At 35.1% G+C, this 18,285-nt stretch overlaps 1 protein-coding gene across 1 annotated transcript; it reads left to right on the top strand.

Annotated features, from left to right (window-relative positions):
* Positions 1–8,522: 8,522 nt before the first annotated feature.
* On the top strand, positions 8,523–9,452 carry LOC130884728 (olfactory receptor 4L1-like). The gene has a single exon (XM_057785857.1). It carries the CDS (start codon positions 8,523–8,525, stop codon positions 9,450–9,452), a length of 930 nt encoding a protein of 309 aa, XP_057641840.1.
* The last annotated feature ends 8,833 nt before the right edge of the window (positions 9,453–18,285 follow it).

The raw sequence follows: 18,285 nt of genomic DNA, 5'->3' as shown, positions 1-18,285 counted from the left end.
TTTCTCAAAGACAGCTGTCTTATCAGACTCTTCCCCAACAAATGTACTTAATAATATTAAAAAGAAATAAAAATTTTAAAAGGCAAAAACAGATGAAAGGAATTTATGGCTACTAAACTAGCTCTAAAGAGGATACTAGAAGCAATATTTCAATATTAAAAGTAATTTAAAAAAACAATCAAGAGACTACAGAAAACAAAGAAAAAATGCCAGAATAGTTAAACAAAAGACACCTGAAAAAATACCACAAAACCAAAAAATAATAGGAATATACACTTTTAATAAAGACTCTGAGTACTAATGATCATAATTACCAGCAAAACTCATGATAACGATGGGTTAGAAAACAGGATGTTTCTTTGTGCTTCCTTCAAAGTCACACTGCATTAGGTAATTTTCTGTTACCATGATAAAATGCTGTCTCTGTTAAAGTTTCTCTTGCTGTGAAGAGGCCCCATGATTATGGTAACCCTTATAAAGGAAGACATCTAACTGGGACTGGCTTACAGTTCAGAGGTTAGTCCACTATCAACATGGCATCTCATGAAGAGGTAGTGACAGCTCTATATCTTGACCTTTAGGCAACAAAGTGTGTAGACATAAGTCATAAAATAAACACACCAGTTTGCAATTATGATTAATAAAAGGGTTATTTATTTAAGGGGAAAACTTACAGATCACTGTCCTAGACATCAGGGCTCTGTGCAACCAGGAACAGAATCTAGTAGCCGGAAGTGCAGCTGGAAGCAAAAGAATGAGAGCAGGGCTACCACTGCTTTTTAAAGCAAAAGAGACCACACCCAAGTGGGCTGGTATCTTAAAGGCTATTGGCTGAAGGAGCAGAAGGAATTCCCACAGCACGTCCCCCTTTTGTTTAAGTAAGAAAGTTCCAAACCCAATACAAAACAATGTACACTAGGAACAGATATCAATTATAAGATTAGAATTACAATCAACACAAACAATATTATACAAGGAATATATGCTAGATGTTTTAATAAACATTCTATCCTAAGAAGTCTAAATCTTGTATTGGAAATGGCTTGGCTAGATCATAAGAGGACTATCTAATCTTCAATCCTATCGAAGGACTGAGAAGGGAGATAATATTACTTAGGCAGGCAGGAAGTACAAAGCAAGCAATATATGACAGAGACAATTAGCTACCTAAACAATCACCCAAAGTCTCATTTTGCAACATTGAAGGAACCAACTTTGGCTACGGCCTAGTGTAATTGACAGACCATTTTCAGAGGCAGGAGATTTTTCAGAACCATCTTATCCTGTCTTGGCAAGATTTGACAGTCCTGCTTATCCATTTCCAGATATCATGTAACTTGTCAGTGGTTGAGATATTGTCAGTTCCTTGCCCAAAGGCCAGTTTTGCCAAGAAGAACAAGCTCCAAGTGGAGTGTCTTTGGTGTTCAACATTCTCTCAGGAATAGATTGGTGCTGTCAGAAGCATTCATGTCTCATGTCAACAGAACCCTAAGTTATTTAAAAGACATGTTCCACAGATCCTTGAAGTGGTTGAAGATTACCTATCTAGACAGAATACAATCTCTATGTATCTAAAGAATCTAATTGATCTGACTGTATGTACAGCAAACATAAACAACTATTTACCTAAATAATTAGTACCTGTATAACTTAAAGACTAAAACTTCATGTCAGAATATTAAGTAACCTATAAACAAATGTGCAACAAATGAGGACAATTACCTCAAAATGTAAACAATCTATAAGTATCTTGATCAGAGGTAGGAGTAATATATAATGCAATATAAAAAATATATCTTAAAAGTTGTATCAATATACAAAATGTCCTAAACAGAGATAATAACATACATATATACAATCTGACAAAATAACTCGTATAGGTGTACAAATAATGTAAACAAAATTAACAAATATAATTTGAACTTGTATAAATATACAAAAACTATACCAATGTAAATTATCCATGATAATAGCTCACAAGTATTCACTCTATTATCCCTATTACTATCCTCATTTTTTAAACAAATATAGTTTTCACCCCAAACTTCTTTCTAATACAAGTAATTTTCAACAACCCCTAAACAATGTTCCCAACACTATGGACATACATTTTTGGAATGCAGGTGTTGTCTTCTAGAATTGCTTCCCACTGACAACAAAGTGTGTCTTTGTCTCTTAATGGGATCCTGCAAAATTAAAGTGATGGTTAAGTTTCAAAATTACTGTCTAGTATAGTTGCAAACTATTTCTGAGCAGTCGATAGATAGGTTTTTTTTTTTTTTTTTCAAAGTTCTTATTTGGAGTTCTGGCCAGAATGTCATAAGAAAGTGCACCATTTCAGCAGCTGATAACCCTCTCAAAAAAGAAGCGGTCTTATAGTAGCACTGTCTGCATCATGATGTCATCTCAATTAGGTAGAGTTGTTGCTATGGGGTCCCATCTTCCTGGAAACTTCAAAGGTTAATGCAGGAAAAGGATCTGTAGAAAAATCTATTGTTCATCATGAAAAACTTAAACATGTACATACATATACATACATTCAATGATATATGATATATGATATAGACAAAAAAGACATGTAAAAAGTAAAATTTTTTCCTAAAGTCTTCTGTCCCATACCAGATGTCTCCCGATATGAGACAGAAACTCTGAATGTTCCTATTAACAACACGCTTGGATTTAGAGAAGTACAGAGCCATTGTCCAACTCCAAAACTAGCTGAATATGTTAAAATATTAATATAAATATATGCATGTTTGTGTGTGTAAATGTAACTCTAACCCATACCTGGATTTATAAACCATATTCTGTTTTCTATATGCTCCTTAGTGGAGTTATTTTTTCTTCTGCCAGCATTTAAACATCCAGGGTCTCTTGAATTTTTGATGATGTGTATTTTTCTGTAAAGATAAGAGCAGAACCCTGCCCCAACCTATATGGCTTTCCTTACCACCTGTATGGGTGTCACCATTGTGGATGCGCTGTCATTTCTCTGTTTCAATAGGTTTCTCCTTTTCAAAGTGAATCTTTATTAATTTTGATGGTATCCATAATTTTTTTCTCCTGTGGAAACAAGAGTGAAACTCCTTCCTCAATGTAGTACATCTTCTGGTTTCCATTGTGAGGTCAATACTTCCTTGAAATATACTGGTTGATGCAATTCAGAAGTTTTTTCCATCATCCAATGCCTCTTTGCTGCTGTTGTTCCTGTTATCCAACAGGTGGCGCTGTTGCCGAGTTGCGACTAGAATCAATACAAAGGTGACAAAATGGTCCCGTTTCAGTGTCCGCCTTGGTACTTGTTAAAGACTGGGAAATATGAGTTGCTCAACAAAGTAAATGTAATTAAATCAATTCCATACACGGAGGCAGAAACCCAGAATCCAGGGGCAGAGAACAGCAACCCGGAAGCCACATACACTGCCAGACAACAGAGTCACCCCAACTAGCGCTGCTTGGGTGTTGCGCTGCAAAGGGTATTTAAAAACCACTTAGAAGTGGTGGCGCACACCTTTAATCCCAGCACTCGGGAGGCAGAGGCAGGCGGATCTCTGTGAGTTTGAGACCAGCCTGGTCTACAAGAGCTAGCTCCAGGACAGGCTCCAAAGCTACAGAGAAACCCTGTCTTGAAAAACCAGGAAAAAAAACACTCAGAAAATAGTAACCCAGGTGGGCAGAGACTGTCTAGGCCCACGGAGCCCAGGAGGCATGAAGTTTAAATCAACATGAGCACCAGTTTGGAATTATGATTAATAAACGTGTTATTTATGTAAGGGGAAGACTTACAGATCACTGTCCTAGACAGCAGCCCTCTGCATGACCAGGAACAGAGAGTCTAGTAGTCAGAAGTAGAGCTGGAAGGAAAAGAGAGAGATAAGGGCTCCTACTGCTTTTTAGAGCAAAAGAGACCACGCCCAAGTGGTCCTTAAAGGAAGGAGCTCCCACAGCAAAAGAGTAAACTATCTCACTAGGTCTAGTTTAAGATTATATGAGACTTCAAAGCCTTTTTCCACATTAACACAAGTCCTCGAAAAAAACCACACCTACTTCAACAAGGCCACACCTCCTATTTTTGCCATTCCCTGTGTGCCAGGCATTAAAACACATGAGTCTATGGGACCCATACTAATTCAAGCCACTACAAACACCCTGAGAAAGGCAATTTATATAAAACAGAGATTTTATTTGGATTAAAGGTTTCAGAAGTATAAGAATCCATCGTAGGCAGCATGTAAAAAGGCGGCATTATGTCAGAGTAAGAAGTTGAGAGCTCATATTTTCAAAAATAAGCATGAAGTAGAGAGAGTGAATTGGGAGTAGAGCAAGAGCATGTTACTTCAACTCCCAGTACTGTACTCCTTTCAGTAAGGCGGAATATTTTAAAGTTCTTCCCAAAAGTGCAGAAAGTCCTCATCTCCACTTAATATTTTAGTATTTCTTAACTAAAGTTCCTTTTCCCAGATTTAAAGTCCATAATCTTATATTGAAGTCCTTAAGCTATTTGGAGCTGACAGTTTTAATCTCCTGCATGTACATATTCAGTTTTGCTAATACTATTTGCTAAACACAAACATTCTTACAGTGTGTGGTGTTTCAGGAACCTCTGTAAAAAAATTGAGTGCCTGTAAAAGCATGGATTCTAATCTGTGTATTCTACTATTTTCCATTTTTCTATGTTTACTTTTGGGCTAGTACCATACTATTGTCATGATGATAGCTCTGTACTATAACTTGATAATCATATAATATTTCCACTAGTATTATTAAATATTTCAAAATCATTTAATATTTCAAAATTTCCATTTCCTGCATGATCAACAATTTATGTATAAAATTATTTGTTGAAAATGTACTAAAATTGTTTATGAATTATTCTTTGAAAAAAATCCACAAAATGGTAGTTAATAGGAATGATTTGAAGTAATGTATAAGAAGTAAGTTAACTCAATAAAATCATTCTAAACATATCATATCACCACCAAAACATCAAGAATCTCGTGTCTATTATAATGAAGGCACCACTCATGAAGAAACACAGCTCATTACAAGGAGAGAAATTAAATGCAAGAATCTCTCATGGTCATGCTAAAGTCACAATAGCCTCATTTCTAACAACTCCCACTGAGGTTTGCATTCCCAATACTCCCAAAATCTATCTCCAGTAAATGATCCACATCTTTAAAGGAAGTGGAGATACTCTGAAGAATGATATTCAGTCCATTAAAGAAAATAAGAAGCATAGGTTCAATTTATATACTACCTTGAATATCTTGATCTTCATACTGTATGTTAGAAAAGGTAAGTGAAAGCGTTGTAGAAAACAAATTCATTAACTTTAGTATGACTAAAATGTCATTTTAATAATTGTGTTGGCCAGAAGAAGGTTTTAGTCTTTGAAGCCATCAAATCCTGGAATTAAGAGCTTACTTCATACCATTTTGTAGTAAGCTAGAACTAAGAATTACTGTGAAAACTGAGAGAAATATGCTCTCAATACTATACTGCAGAGAAAAAATTGACACTAGTCTGTTCATGAGTAATTACAATGAATATAAAAATGTTATATGATCATTCATAAAGTCCATAGTACGACTGAAAATTAAACTAGGACTATTGTTCTTTTCAAGATTCAGGTAGTTTACAGAGTATATAAATATTTGTGTATATTCACCATTTGAGGAGGAAATAGAGAATGACATTGTGTTCTTAATCCTTAGACCATAAACTAAAAAAAAGAAAACAGTGGTCATTGAATAAAAGGGAGAAAGCATAAGATGTTGTACATTCAATGAAAGAAGAAAATGTAAATAATTTAAGAATTTTATCATGATTGTTCCCTATTGTAAGAACAGCAAAACAGCTAGTTTCCAAATAAACAAGGCAAAGTATGTACCCCAACAAAAGACCGCAAAAATATGTGAAAAATGTAATAGATTTGATCTTCAACATGCTTTGGATTGCCTTAGAGGGAAATGTATTTGATTTCAAGCAATTGGAAAGTATTTTAAAGAAGTACTTAACACATTTTATAGATATTCATATGTTATCCATATTGCCTACTGACCATAAAGTTTATTTCAATCTTGAAGAAGTTACATGAAAATAATCTTTATTTTGTTTTTGCATAAGTCCTACACTAGGTTAAGTCTTTTCTCACATGACTTACTTTCTTTATAATTATGTATTTCTAGATTATAAATCTCTTCCTAGCAGAGTTTGGTTACATAAGAACATTGGTAATTAAGTACATTTGTAAGATATTTCTTTTGTTATTGAATTGCACCTTATAAGAATTTCACATGAGACTTTTGAATTCAAAGAATATTTATCAAATTCTTCAAGAGATCAGGAGGCAGGCTAAAGCTGAAACTATGGGATGGGGAATGCCCTTTATAGGGTTGTAGAACTGAGCACAAGTGGATTTCGAACTTTCTGCAGGCTGTTCTTAAACTATGGAAGCTTCCTCATGCACCACTGACTAGTGGAGTTGTCTGTCACGCTTATTGCCATCTCTTGTGGTTTTGCACCTTTCTGTTTTGTGTGGTACTGGGTCAAAGCCAGGGCCTCAAGTATACTTGCTATGGCTTTTTGTTTGTTTTCCATGAGACAAGGATCTCACCCATGTAGCCCCTCAGGGCATTCTCAAACTTTCCTGCCTTAGTGCTGAGATGCCAGGTATGGCAGGATGCCACTACTGCTTTTGTCTTTACAGAAAGTGGTCTATCTGTCCAACCACAAAGAAATTCTAATGTGATTTTTATTAACCCAACTAGTTATTTAATCAGAAAATCTGTTGGCAGGGGATTCCTATTTGGAAGAAAATGCTATTTGATTATTAACCAAGTTAATGGGCATTGTTTTCCAAAACAGCTGTGTTTCTGGTGAGTACTAAACAAATGTGTGGCTTTCTGTATCACATTTGTTTTATTTTTCAAGCACTGTAACTTGGGATGGATGGTTGGAAAGAATAATATATGAGGGTTTCTGCTTAACCCATTCAGGACTGAGCTGTGTCACCTGTTAATTTCTCCCTGTATCGAGATGTTTGCCAGCATCCAGTGCTGTGTCAGTCCCTATGTAGGTTTATGTGAAAGCTTGATTTTAGCTTATTTCCCGTGCCTTAAAGCATGCTACACATTCAGACCTTAAGGGGTAACTTTACAAATTGTGCACCTGTAAGGTTTATTAACAATAAGATAGTAGTTTGAGCAAGTTTATGCCATAATTTTATAGAAAAAGGATCTGCTCAATTCCATATTTTATCCATGAAAAATCTGCAATATGCAATATTCTAGGAATAAATAAAAAAGAAATGTAAACCATTGTAAATGTCTTCTGTGGGATGTGCCTGATGCATGTATCATCATCTTTGATTTCAGAACACTTCATAATGATAAAATTAAATTATTTATTACAGTTAGAAATATATTCTTTGCATTTTTAATGCATTTGTCACATTGATATAAACACAGATTCTGGTGACAGATTGATCTGCTTTACTCACTAGCATTCATTCTTGTTAGCTATATAGTTATTTTAATAAATTGTACATCATAGCTTCCTTACATATACTTGGCATCAGTAATGCTCTTGTTTCATGTGTTTGTTATGAGCACTAAACAACTTTAATGTCCATTAAATATTTAGAGTAAAGTCTAGCACTTGACAAACACTTTCCTATGATTAATAATGTTTTATTACTCAAAAATTATGATATCTAAAAGCCCAGTTGAGATAGTTTAACATTACTCATTAAAATACAAACATAATTTATATATGAAAACCGAGACACCATGTTAGTTATTTGCTTCTAAACTAGTATGTACAAATACATACATTTTCCACAAGAGCCCATCTTTCTTAATTGGCAATGAAGCATTTGAGAACAAAAGTTTAAAACAATCTGAGTCTGAATATATATTTCTTGAGATTTTTATAAAATATCAGAAAGGATTAAAAGGAAAATTGATTTTTAATGAATTTTAAGACTGGTTTCCATATACAAATTGAATTCTAACTTGTGTCTTTGTTTAAAAAACAATAGGTAATCTTTGTTGAGCTCTTAAGAAATAAAGATCAAAGTATTTATTAGTATGATTCTGCATCCTATTTATAGTTGAATCACCTAAGTTTAAGGAATAGGTTAAATGGAGATTGATATATTAGAGAAAAATAAAGTTATTACCATCTAATCTTAAATTTTATTTCTGGGTGAACAAAAGAATGGGAAAAATAGGATCTACCAAAATATATCATTTGATAAGGTAAAATGATAGAACTTTCACCCTTTCAAATGCTTTCTAGTTTGTATGAGACTATTGTTTAAAGGTGTGTGATGCTTAAAATCATTTCAAGTTATATTCAGTCATATTGATATGTTAAACATTGAATGCTTTCAAATCATCAGTTGATATTGTACTTATAACGAAAAAAAATGTCCATACTAACAATAACTGTGGCTTGCTTTTGTTTTCCACCTCCTTGAATTAAAAAAACTCCCAGAAACTTTCTGAATTGAATTAATGGATTATGAAAATGGATCATCTGTGACAGAATTTATTTTAGTGGGATTTTCTGGAGATTGGCAACTTCAGATTTTCTTCTTTGCAATATTCTTTTTGATCTATGATGCAACTGTGGTGGGCAACATTCTCATTATAGCCACAGTGGCAGCTAATTCTACCCTTCGTTCTCCCATGTACTTTCTTCTTGGAAACCTTTCCTTTATGGACATGTGTCTTTCCACTGTCACAACACCCAAGATGATCAGAGACTTGCTTGCAGAACACAAGAGCATCTCTCTATGGGGATGCACGGTCCAGATGTTCTTCATGCACCTCTTTGGAGGTGCTGAAGCAACACTTTTGATAGTCATGGCCTTTGATAGATATGTGGCCATATGCAAACCCTTGCACTACAGGACAATTATGAGTCACAGGTTGCTGAATGTATCTGTATTACTTTCCTGGACAATTGGTTTCATACATACCATGAGTCAGATGGTATTGATAGTGAATTTGCCTTTCTGTGGCCACAATATTGTAAATAACATATTTTGTGATCTCCCCCTGGTAATCAAGCTTGCTTGTATTGAAACAAACACTCTGGAGTTATTTGTCATTGCTGACAGTGGGCTGCTGTCTTTTATCTGTTTCATCCTCTTGCTTTTTTCTTACATTGTCATTCTGGTCACTGTAAGGCATAAATCACCTGGCAGGCTTTCCAAGGCTCTGTCCACATTGTCTGCCCACATAATGGTGGTCACTCTGTTCTTTGGACCCTGTATCTTCATCTATACCTGGCCATTTGGTAGTTTTGCAAGCAATAAGGTCCTTGCTGTATTTTATACTGTTATCACTCCTGTACTGAATCCTGTTATTTACACACTGAGAAATCAGGAAATGAAAAAAGCTATGAGAAAATTATGGCTTCAACAGGTTAGCTTCATGTAGAACTTACAGACTGAGCTATAAACTTTATCTCAGCCTTTGCATACAATGGGTAGATAATTTAAAGACTGTTGATAATATATTGTTTAACATTTTATGTTTGAACCGTACACTAATAAAGAAAAATTGATATTATTTTACTTCTGTATTAGTAGCAATGGTTTAACATTATTTTTCATCATTTGTATTTTGACCATTTTCCAATAATGAGAATTTTCTTTATTTGAAAAATTAATATAATGAAAATGTTTATTAAATCAGAAGACATGATATAAATTATTGTGTACTGCATATGTATCTTGACATTCTATCAGAAAAATATATGTAATATATATTTAATGGATTTGTGTGTGCATACTGTATTTTATGACTTCATTGTTCAGTTAATGCCAACTTAATAAAGGTAAGCTCATGTTTCACCATAAATTAGTGGCTAAATGTTCTGTTTCATTAATTTTCAATTGCATGCAAAAGCTGTATCTCAATGATGAATAGTTATCTGAGATAATGGAAGAGTTTTGCTTCCAAATCATAAACGTTTCCTCTTTAATTGGATATGTGGTTCTTCCAAGTCTCTAAAATAGTCCTTGAACGTGACACTAGTTTTGCATTTCCTGCAGATATACAATATTGATTTAGCTGAATATTTTCCATAGTACAGGTAAGTCCAATGGTTTCCAGTTGATATTCTCAACCCTAAACTTCCGCTCCACACCTCAGAAAAATATTATATGAATTCCACACACTTCTAAGAATATGTATCTGCAAGATGCACTCTATAACTGGAGTAAAATCATGATGAATTGTGAAACAACAGGACCTTTGGCTTAGTCAAAACTCCTTTAATCACCTGACTACCATACACCTCTACATATACAGGAGTATCTAATATACAGAATATCTGATATTGGTCTCCTATGAAAGGGTTGTTCGATCATACAAAGGGTCATGACTCACATACTGAAAATTGCTAATAAATTGATCCTGGAAACTCTCATTATTTCTTTACAGCCAGTGTGTAATTACTGACCTGTACTAACAGGTTGGTCATTAGTGACAGGGTTCAAAGGAAGAAGACCAAGAAAGAGACTGATAATCAGAGCTCCCTAGGACAAAAAGAATAGAGCTTACAGGATAAAGTTGTAAGTTCCTACCAAGGCTCTAGGCCCAGGCTTTTATTCATTCTTTCAAACAAGTTCCTGCTTTTACTCAAGTAACTATGTTCCTTATTTATGGATCAGAGTCTCAGTGAAACCCTTGGATCTACCTGGTTCTCAACAATTACCCTTGTAACATGTCTCTTAAAGGAAGGATTAGAGAAATGCTAACAATAAAACTCAAAAATTTTGACAAGGTCATTCTTCAAGGGAATCTGATCATTAGTTCATTGTGGGTGAGTTTGAAAACTGCCTCAAGTATGGAAGTTAGTTCATGATCCCAGGTCCCCTGGTGCCATGATCCAATATTGTCTTTCTTTCATTTATTTCTGAGAATTTTTCTGCATATTTAGATCTAGGCTTTGTAGTGTATTTTAATAGTATTGTAATAAATAAAGATTGTCTGAATATCTGAGAGTAAAACAGTCCCACTGGTTAGCCTCATAGACCAGATTATGGTGACACACACCTTTAATCTCAGTAGCCATAATGAAATACACTTTTAATGCCTGTAGTTACACTACTTGTCATAGAAACTGGGTGGTGCATGCCTTTAATCCCAGATCTAGAGAGAATAGGGGCAGTTTCTTTCCCACCTGGTCCCACAGCCATTCAGTCCCAAAGAAACACACAGAGGTCTACATTGATTCTAAACTAGTCTAGTAACTCAGGCTTTTTTATTAATAATTTCTTACATCTTAAATTAACCAATAATTCTTGTCTGTTAGCCACATGGTTTGGTGCCTTTATCAGTGGGGCAGTCTCTTCTTGCTTCCTTTGCATCTGAGTGACAACTGAAGACTGAGTGTTTCCTCTTCCCAGAATTCTCCTGTTCTGGTTACACCACCTATACTTCCTGCTTGGTTGCCCCACTTATTTTTCCTGCCTGGCTACTGGCCAATCAGCAGTTTATTAAACCAATACAAGTGACAGATCATTACAAGGTAGAAGATCATTGTCCCACAGCAAGGCTTCTTATTTTATTTTATTCCTAGAAATACTGCAACTGATTATCCAGTACAAAAGTACATAGGAGTCAAGACACCATAGTCAACTCAGGTCATTACAGACATTTCTTTGCCTAGATTGCCCATTATGATAGCTATTCTCACTTTGCCTGTGATGGTTCACCCGGGTATTATAGGACATAATTAAACTTATTGTATTTGATTCATCTAGCTGAGTGACATAGCTCCAATCCTATTCTGGCTCTAGAGTAATAACAAAACTTCTAATATGCTTGTGACTCTCTAACATTTTTATTATCATGATTACAGTGTTAATAAAGTAAATGTATCCGGGCCTCCACAATGTGGAGGATTGAGTTTTTCATGACAAATAATTCTTGTATTGAAATTTCTCTAAGTCTTAAAATCCCTTTATCAACACTAAGCCAAAGGATATCAGGAATCTCCAGATATTTCAGTATGTCATCTTTTGACAAATGTTTCAGCCAATTCAATCAAACAAACTTTTGACACCTTGTTTAACTGTACACAGTTTGGTATTAAACATAGACTCTCCATTTAGTGTGTCTATATGGATAAACTCAAGCTAATTCAGTTTTAAGTTTCCTTATATTATTATTTCAAAGCCTTAAATTTCATTACCACATGTAATCCACAGACCTCTGTTTTAATTAATTAGTAAACTCATTAAGCAATTTAGTTGTGTAATACACATACTCATGGATATACTTTCTATGTCCCCTCTAGGATTCTGCTTAAACTTCAGTCTGGTTATAGGTCTAGAGGCCATGAGGGACATCTCTATTACCATAACTGGACTGGCATATACTTGAAGGAAGGTCACTTCTAGTTTGTCTATAAGGGATCAATGCCCTCAGACAAAGGCAGGGAAGAAAATACTTCAGGTTGTGTATGTGTGTGCACAATGTATCCTCTATTAAGGGCACATTGACTTTTTCTTCACATGGTATAAACTTTTAAGAATCTGAGGGTTCAATGTCTCAGTCTTAGTAGGACCCTAACACATATCTCCATCACAAGCTCCATGATCCTATTTCTTATTAATTACCCCCATATATTAAGCTCTGACATGATTTGTGATGACTAACCTTATCTGTAAATGTAGCTACAGCTAGAATTAACTAAAATCCAAAAATGCAGGGGCACATCTCTGAGAGACTTTTGTTTAATTTGAAATGGGAAGGTCACTTCAAATCTGGAAATAGAGGTTGGTAGGCTGGAAGCCTATGTAAGGACATTGAAAAAAACTTCTGCTTTTTTACCTGATTACTCTTGCCTCTTTAGCAAGTCCATTCACTGGCAGCACAGTCTATTTCTTTGGAAGTTCAGCATTTACTGAAAACCAGCAGAGACGTCCAGGCTCATAGACTAAATAACTACTGAATTCTTGAATTTTCCTTTCATAGACAGCAGTTGTTGGATTAACTGGATCACAGTCTTAAAAATTGTAATAAATGGTGTGTGTGTGTGTGTGTGTGTGTGTGTGTGTGTGTGTGTGTGTGTGTGTGTGAATTTGTTCTTGCTGGCACTTGACTTTTCCTTGTAATTTTGCCAACATTACGATGAGGGCATTTGATTTTCTGTAACTTGAGCTCTATGTCTGATGAAGAGAAGTTTCTCTTCCAAGCACAATTAGAAACATAGAAATATATCCAATATCAGCCATATCTCCAATTCAATCATCTATTGGTGCTGATCTTACCCTGAAAGGCCTAACCAGCCTTTTACATTCTGAACTAACATTTTCTAAATTAACAATTACATTTCTGAAATAACACCAAAAAATGTGATTAGAGTCATCTGACTTTTAAAACTGATATCATTCTATTTAAAACTGAAGTCAATCATTGTAATAAAAAAAAACTGTGAATGGGGGGCCTGGTATAATTTTAGTGAATGACTCAGACCTCTTTTCTGACTCTTCAAACTTGTCCCAAGCATTTAAGGCTCAAAAATGATGGTAAGGCCAAGATATGGTCTTCAAATTAAAGCTGCCTTTGTAATTCAGCATATTGGCCCTGTCCTAGAAACTTATCTTGTCAAATATTTATGCCTCTAGCTCTATTTTATCTGAAGACAAATGCTAAAAAGGAATCCCACACTAGTTCAGAATTGAGTGTAATAAACAGTTATTTATTTAGGGATACACTCTCAGATCACAGTCCTCTGCTTGAATGGGGAATAGCAACCAAATCCGACAGCCAGAAGAGAGGCCGAATGCATGCTTTACATCAGCATTTATACTTTAAGAGTCCACACCCAAAGACAGCTTTGATTTTTAAGTGAGTCATGACTATTATTCTAAATAATATTCAGAGATTCTTAACCACAGATAACCTGTCCTCACAAGTAATAATTCTCTTTGGTTTGTGATCCTATCTAGATAATTATCTTTTTTTCTTTAGGCATCTAGATGTACAGGGTCTCTTGATTTTCTGAAGATGAGTATTTTCCTTCAAAGACCAGGACAGAACCCTGCCCCAACCCTTATGAGGTTTCCTTATAACCTGATTGGTTTTCACCTCTGTGGATGAGCTGTTATTTCTCTTTCTCAAGAGATCTTTATTTTTTAAACTGAATATTTATTAATTTTGATACTATCTGTAACATTCCTTTTTCTGTTGAAACAAGAGCAAAACTCCTTCTGCATCATAATACATCTCCTTGTTTCCATTGTGAAGTCAACACATCCTTGAAATACATCACCTGATTTAATTCAAAAGACTTTTCTATTATCCAATGTCTCTCTGCTGTTGTAGTTCCTTTCAAATTAGCATTAAGAAAATTCAAGAACAATAAAGCATTATGTAATCTATTTATGGGGGTATTTTCCATTCCTTTCTGTTTGTTTAGAATATACTTTACAGTTTGATTTGAACTTTCTATAACTTCCTGACCTGTAGAATTGTGTGGTATAACTGTAACATGCTTTATATTATAATAAGCAAAAACTGTCTTATTTTCTTAGAGACATATGCTGGACCATTATCTGTCTTTATTTGTGCGGGTATACTCATGATGGCCATAACTTCTAATAAATGTGTGATTACCGAATCAGCCTTTTCTGTGCTCAAAGCAGTTGCCCATTGAAAATTGAATAAGTGTCAATGATGTGGTGTTTATATTTTAATTTTCCATATTCTGCAAAGTGGAACACATCCATCTGTCACATTTAATTCCTTTGAGTACCCTTTGGGATACTTCCTGCTGGTAGTGGATTTCAGTTATAGAAATAACAAGTAGGACATTTCGTTATAATCTCCTTAGCCTGTTGCCATGTAATAGGAAACCCTTTCTTTAAACCTTTGCTATTGACATGATGTTTCTTCAGTCAATTTCTGCATTACCTTGTCTAGAGGACCTGGCAGACCCATATGGGTTTGGATATGTATGTGTTTTATATATATATATATGACAGAGCCTACTCCTGATTATATCTAGAACCTGTAAGAATAATGATGTCAATTCTGTATCATAAGATATAAATTCAGTGGTTTACATATGCAAGACAACTCTTTCTGCATATTGTGAAACAGTAACTATATTAAGAGGTTCTTTAAAATCCCTTAGTACCATGAGAATAGCATATAATTTTGCCTTTTGGACAGAATTATAAGGGTTTTGTTCCACCTTACTTAAATCTTCTGATTTGCAACGTACCTTTCCTGATTAATTTGCATCATTATAGAATGTATGGGCTCCAGTTATTAGTGTGTCCTGTACAATGGGAAAAAAGATCTAAGTAGTTGTCTTTATAAGGTTAATGCTATCACTTTTGGATAAATGTTATTAATCTCTCCTAAAAAACTAGCACAAGCTTGTTGCCAAGGTTCATCATCTTCCCACAATTTTTTTAAATTTCATCACTTGTAAAACCCATTATAATCTCTGCTAGGACTATATCTGCTAGTTGACAGAGACTCAATTTTCCTTTTACAACTAATTCAGAGACCTTTTCCACAAAAGTATTTAATTTATTACTTGGCTTATATGGTTAAAAAGATACATTCTAAGATAATATCTTCTTACCTTTGCATTAAAATTCCTGTAGAATAAATTGAAAAAGAAGGCATATTTAATAAGTGCTGCAAGAATAACTGGATATTAACATGTAAAAGAATGAAAATAGACCCATATCTATCACCATACACAAAACTCAAGTCTAAATGGATCAAAGACCTCATCATAAAGTCAGTCACACCGAAAATTATAGAAAACAAAGTGGGAAGTACACTTGAACACATTGACACAGGAAACCACTTTCTAAATATAGCCCCAGCAGCACAGACACTGAGAGAAACAATTCATAAATGAGACCTCCTGAAACTGAAAAACTTCTGTAAAGCAAAGGACATAGTCAACAAGACAAAACGATTCCTTACAGAATGGGAAAAGATCTTTTCTAACCCCACATCAGACAGAGGTCTGATCTCCAAAATATACAAAGAACTCAAGAAATTGATCATCAAAAAAAAATCCAATAAAAAATGGAGTACAGACCTATACAGAGAACTCTCAACAGAGGAATCTAAAATGGCTGAAAGACACTTAATAAAATGTTCAACATTCTTAGTCATCAGAGAAATACAAATCAAAACAACTCTGAGATTCCATCTTACACCTGTAAGAATGGCCAAGATTAAAAACACTGATGACAACTTATGCTGGAGAGGTTGTGGGGTAAAGGGAATCCTCGTGCATTACTGGGGAGAATCAAAGCTAGTACACCCCTTTGGAGATCAGTGTGGTGATTTCTCATAAAATTAGGAAACAACTTTCCTCGAGACCCTGCAATACCACTTTTTGGTATATATCCAAAGGATCCTCAATCGTGCTTCAAGGACATTAGCTCTACTATGTTCATAGCAGCATTGTTTGTCATATCCAGAACCTGGAAACAACCTAAATGCCCCGCAACCAAAGAATGTATAAGGAAAATGTGGTACATTTACACAATGGAGTCCTGCACAGCAGAAAAAAAAACAATGACACCTTAAATTTTGCAGGCAAATGGATAAAGGTAGAAAACATTATTTTGAGTGAGGTAGCCCAGACACAGAAAGGCAATTATCACATGTACTCACTCATAGGCGGATTTTAAACACAAAAGCAAAAAAAAACAAACTTACAAACCACAATCCCAGAGAACCTAGACAACAATGAGGACACTAAAAGAGACTTATATAGATCTAATCTATATGGGAAGTAGAAAATAACAAGATCTCCTGTGTAACTTCGGAGCATGGGGACCTTGGGGCATGGTTGAAGGGGGAGGAGAAATACAGGCATGGAAGCAGAGAAAAATATAGAGCTCAATAAAAAACAATAAAAGAAAGAAAGCAATTAAGATTTGGATTCACTTTATCCACATGTGCCTCCTGTAATTTTTCTTCAATGACATAAAAAAAAAAACCCACCATGGCTGTGAAGGATAAAATGTGAATTACCAAACCAATAGTAGTTACAGCTGGCATTCTGTCAATCCCAGGTAAGTCGTTTATCCCATTTACTGCTTCCATTTGCAGGCTGTCCACAGTAGCACTATGCAGGGTCCTAACTCCTACATTATGATAGTTCCTATGTTTAACATGGGAAAGATTTTTAATATTATTTAACTCCCCATGAGAATTTCCAGGTATTTCACCTAATATTCTGACTATTCAGTTTGTTCACGCAGTGGCAACTGCTACATAGGTCGTGGCAGATGAAGTAGCCAGCTGCCCCTTGCTCAGGCTGTGAGGTGCTTGGGACCAGAATACACTGAAGCAGAAGTACCACACAGTGCCAGAGCATCTCATGTGGATGTGTGGAGGAGTGGTGGCAGCAAAGCCTGCATCACTGACTGGCATGACCTAACATCCCACATTTGCCACCAATTGTTTTTACATAAATTAATGTCTTATGATTTTACCAATAAAGACTCAGGAGTCAGAGGCTGTGGTAAAACTCATTAGCTCAGAGAGGTTGTGGAGAAACTCCCTGACCTTCCTCCTTCACCAGAATCTCAGAAAAAGAGCATTCTTCCAGAGCACCAAACCAAGAGTTACTTCCATACTCAACGTCCCTCCCAACTAATTCTTGTGTGTCTCTCTATCCATCTTCCAGACACCCTCTGATTCTGTCAACTAGTTGACTTTACTTAATTAACACAGTCTCTGGGTTCACAGTGTAATAGAGTTTCCTGTAACACCCAAATATGTTAAATGTTCCAGAGTTATGGGATATCTGACAAGGGTACCTGCGCACAGGGATAGAAAGTAGCTTGAGTGAGGGAGTTTATTTTAGGCAGCAAAACTGGAAGAGCCAAGACACTGAAGCACTTTCACAATTTACATGGAGTTATAAGATTCAGAGTTTGCCCAGCTGGATTTTAGTCATATTTTTCCAGTACTTTCTCATTGTATACTGTGATTATTTCTGTAAAAATTATAATAGATTCTGTAACATTGTGTGTTGAGAATAATGTATTTGATTTTTGATTATAAAAAGTAGGTTGCTATGAGTATCCAAAGACTTTAGTCATTGAGAACTAAAGAATATTGGAAGTTTGTAGTTGAGATATTTGCTTTAATGTGGGGTCCAGTGTGGAATGTAGTTATATGAATGATAAGATAATGAGCTTATATATTTGAATACATTGTCTCCAGTTTGTTTGTTAAACTATTTGGGAAGATTAGGAGGTGTAGCCTT

This window comes from Chionomys nivalis, chromosome 12 (genome assembly GCF_950005125.1).
Source record: "Chionomys nivalis chromosome 12, mChiNiv1.1, whole genome shotgun sequence".
In the NCBI taxonomy this organism is placed as follows: Eukaryota; Metazoa; Chordata; class Mammalia; order Rodentia; family Cricetidae; genus Chionomys; species Chionomys nivalis.
Note: the sequence above shows the minus strand (reverse complement) of the source record. Positions and strands in the feature narration are given on the sequence as shown.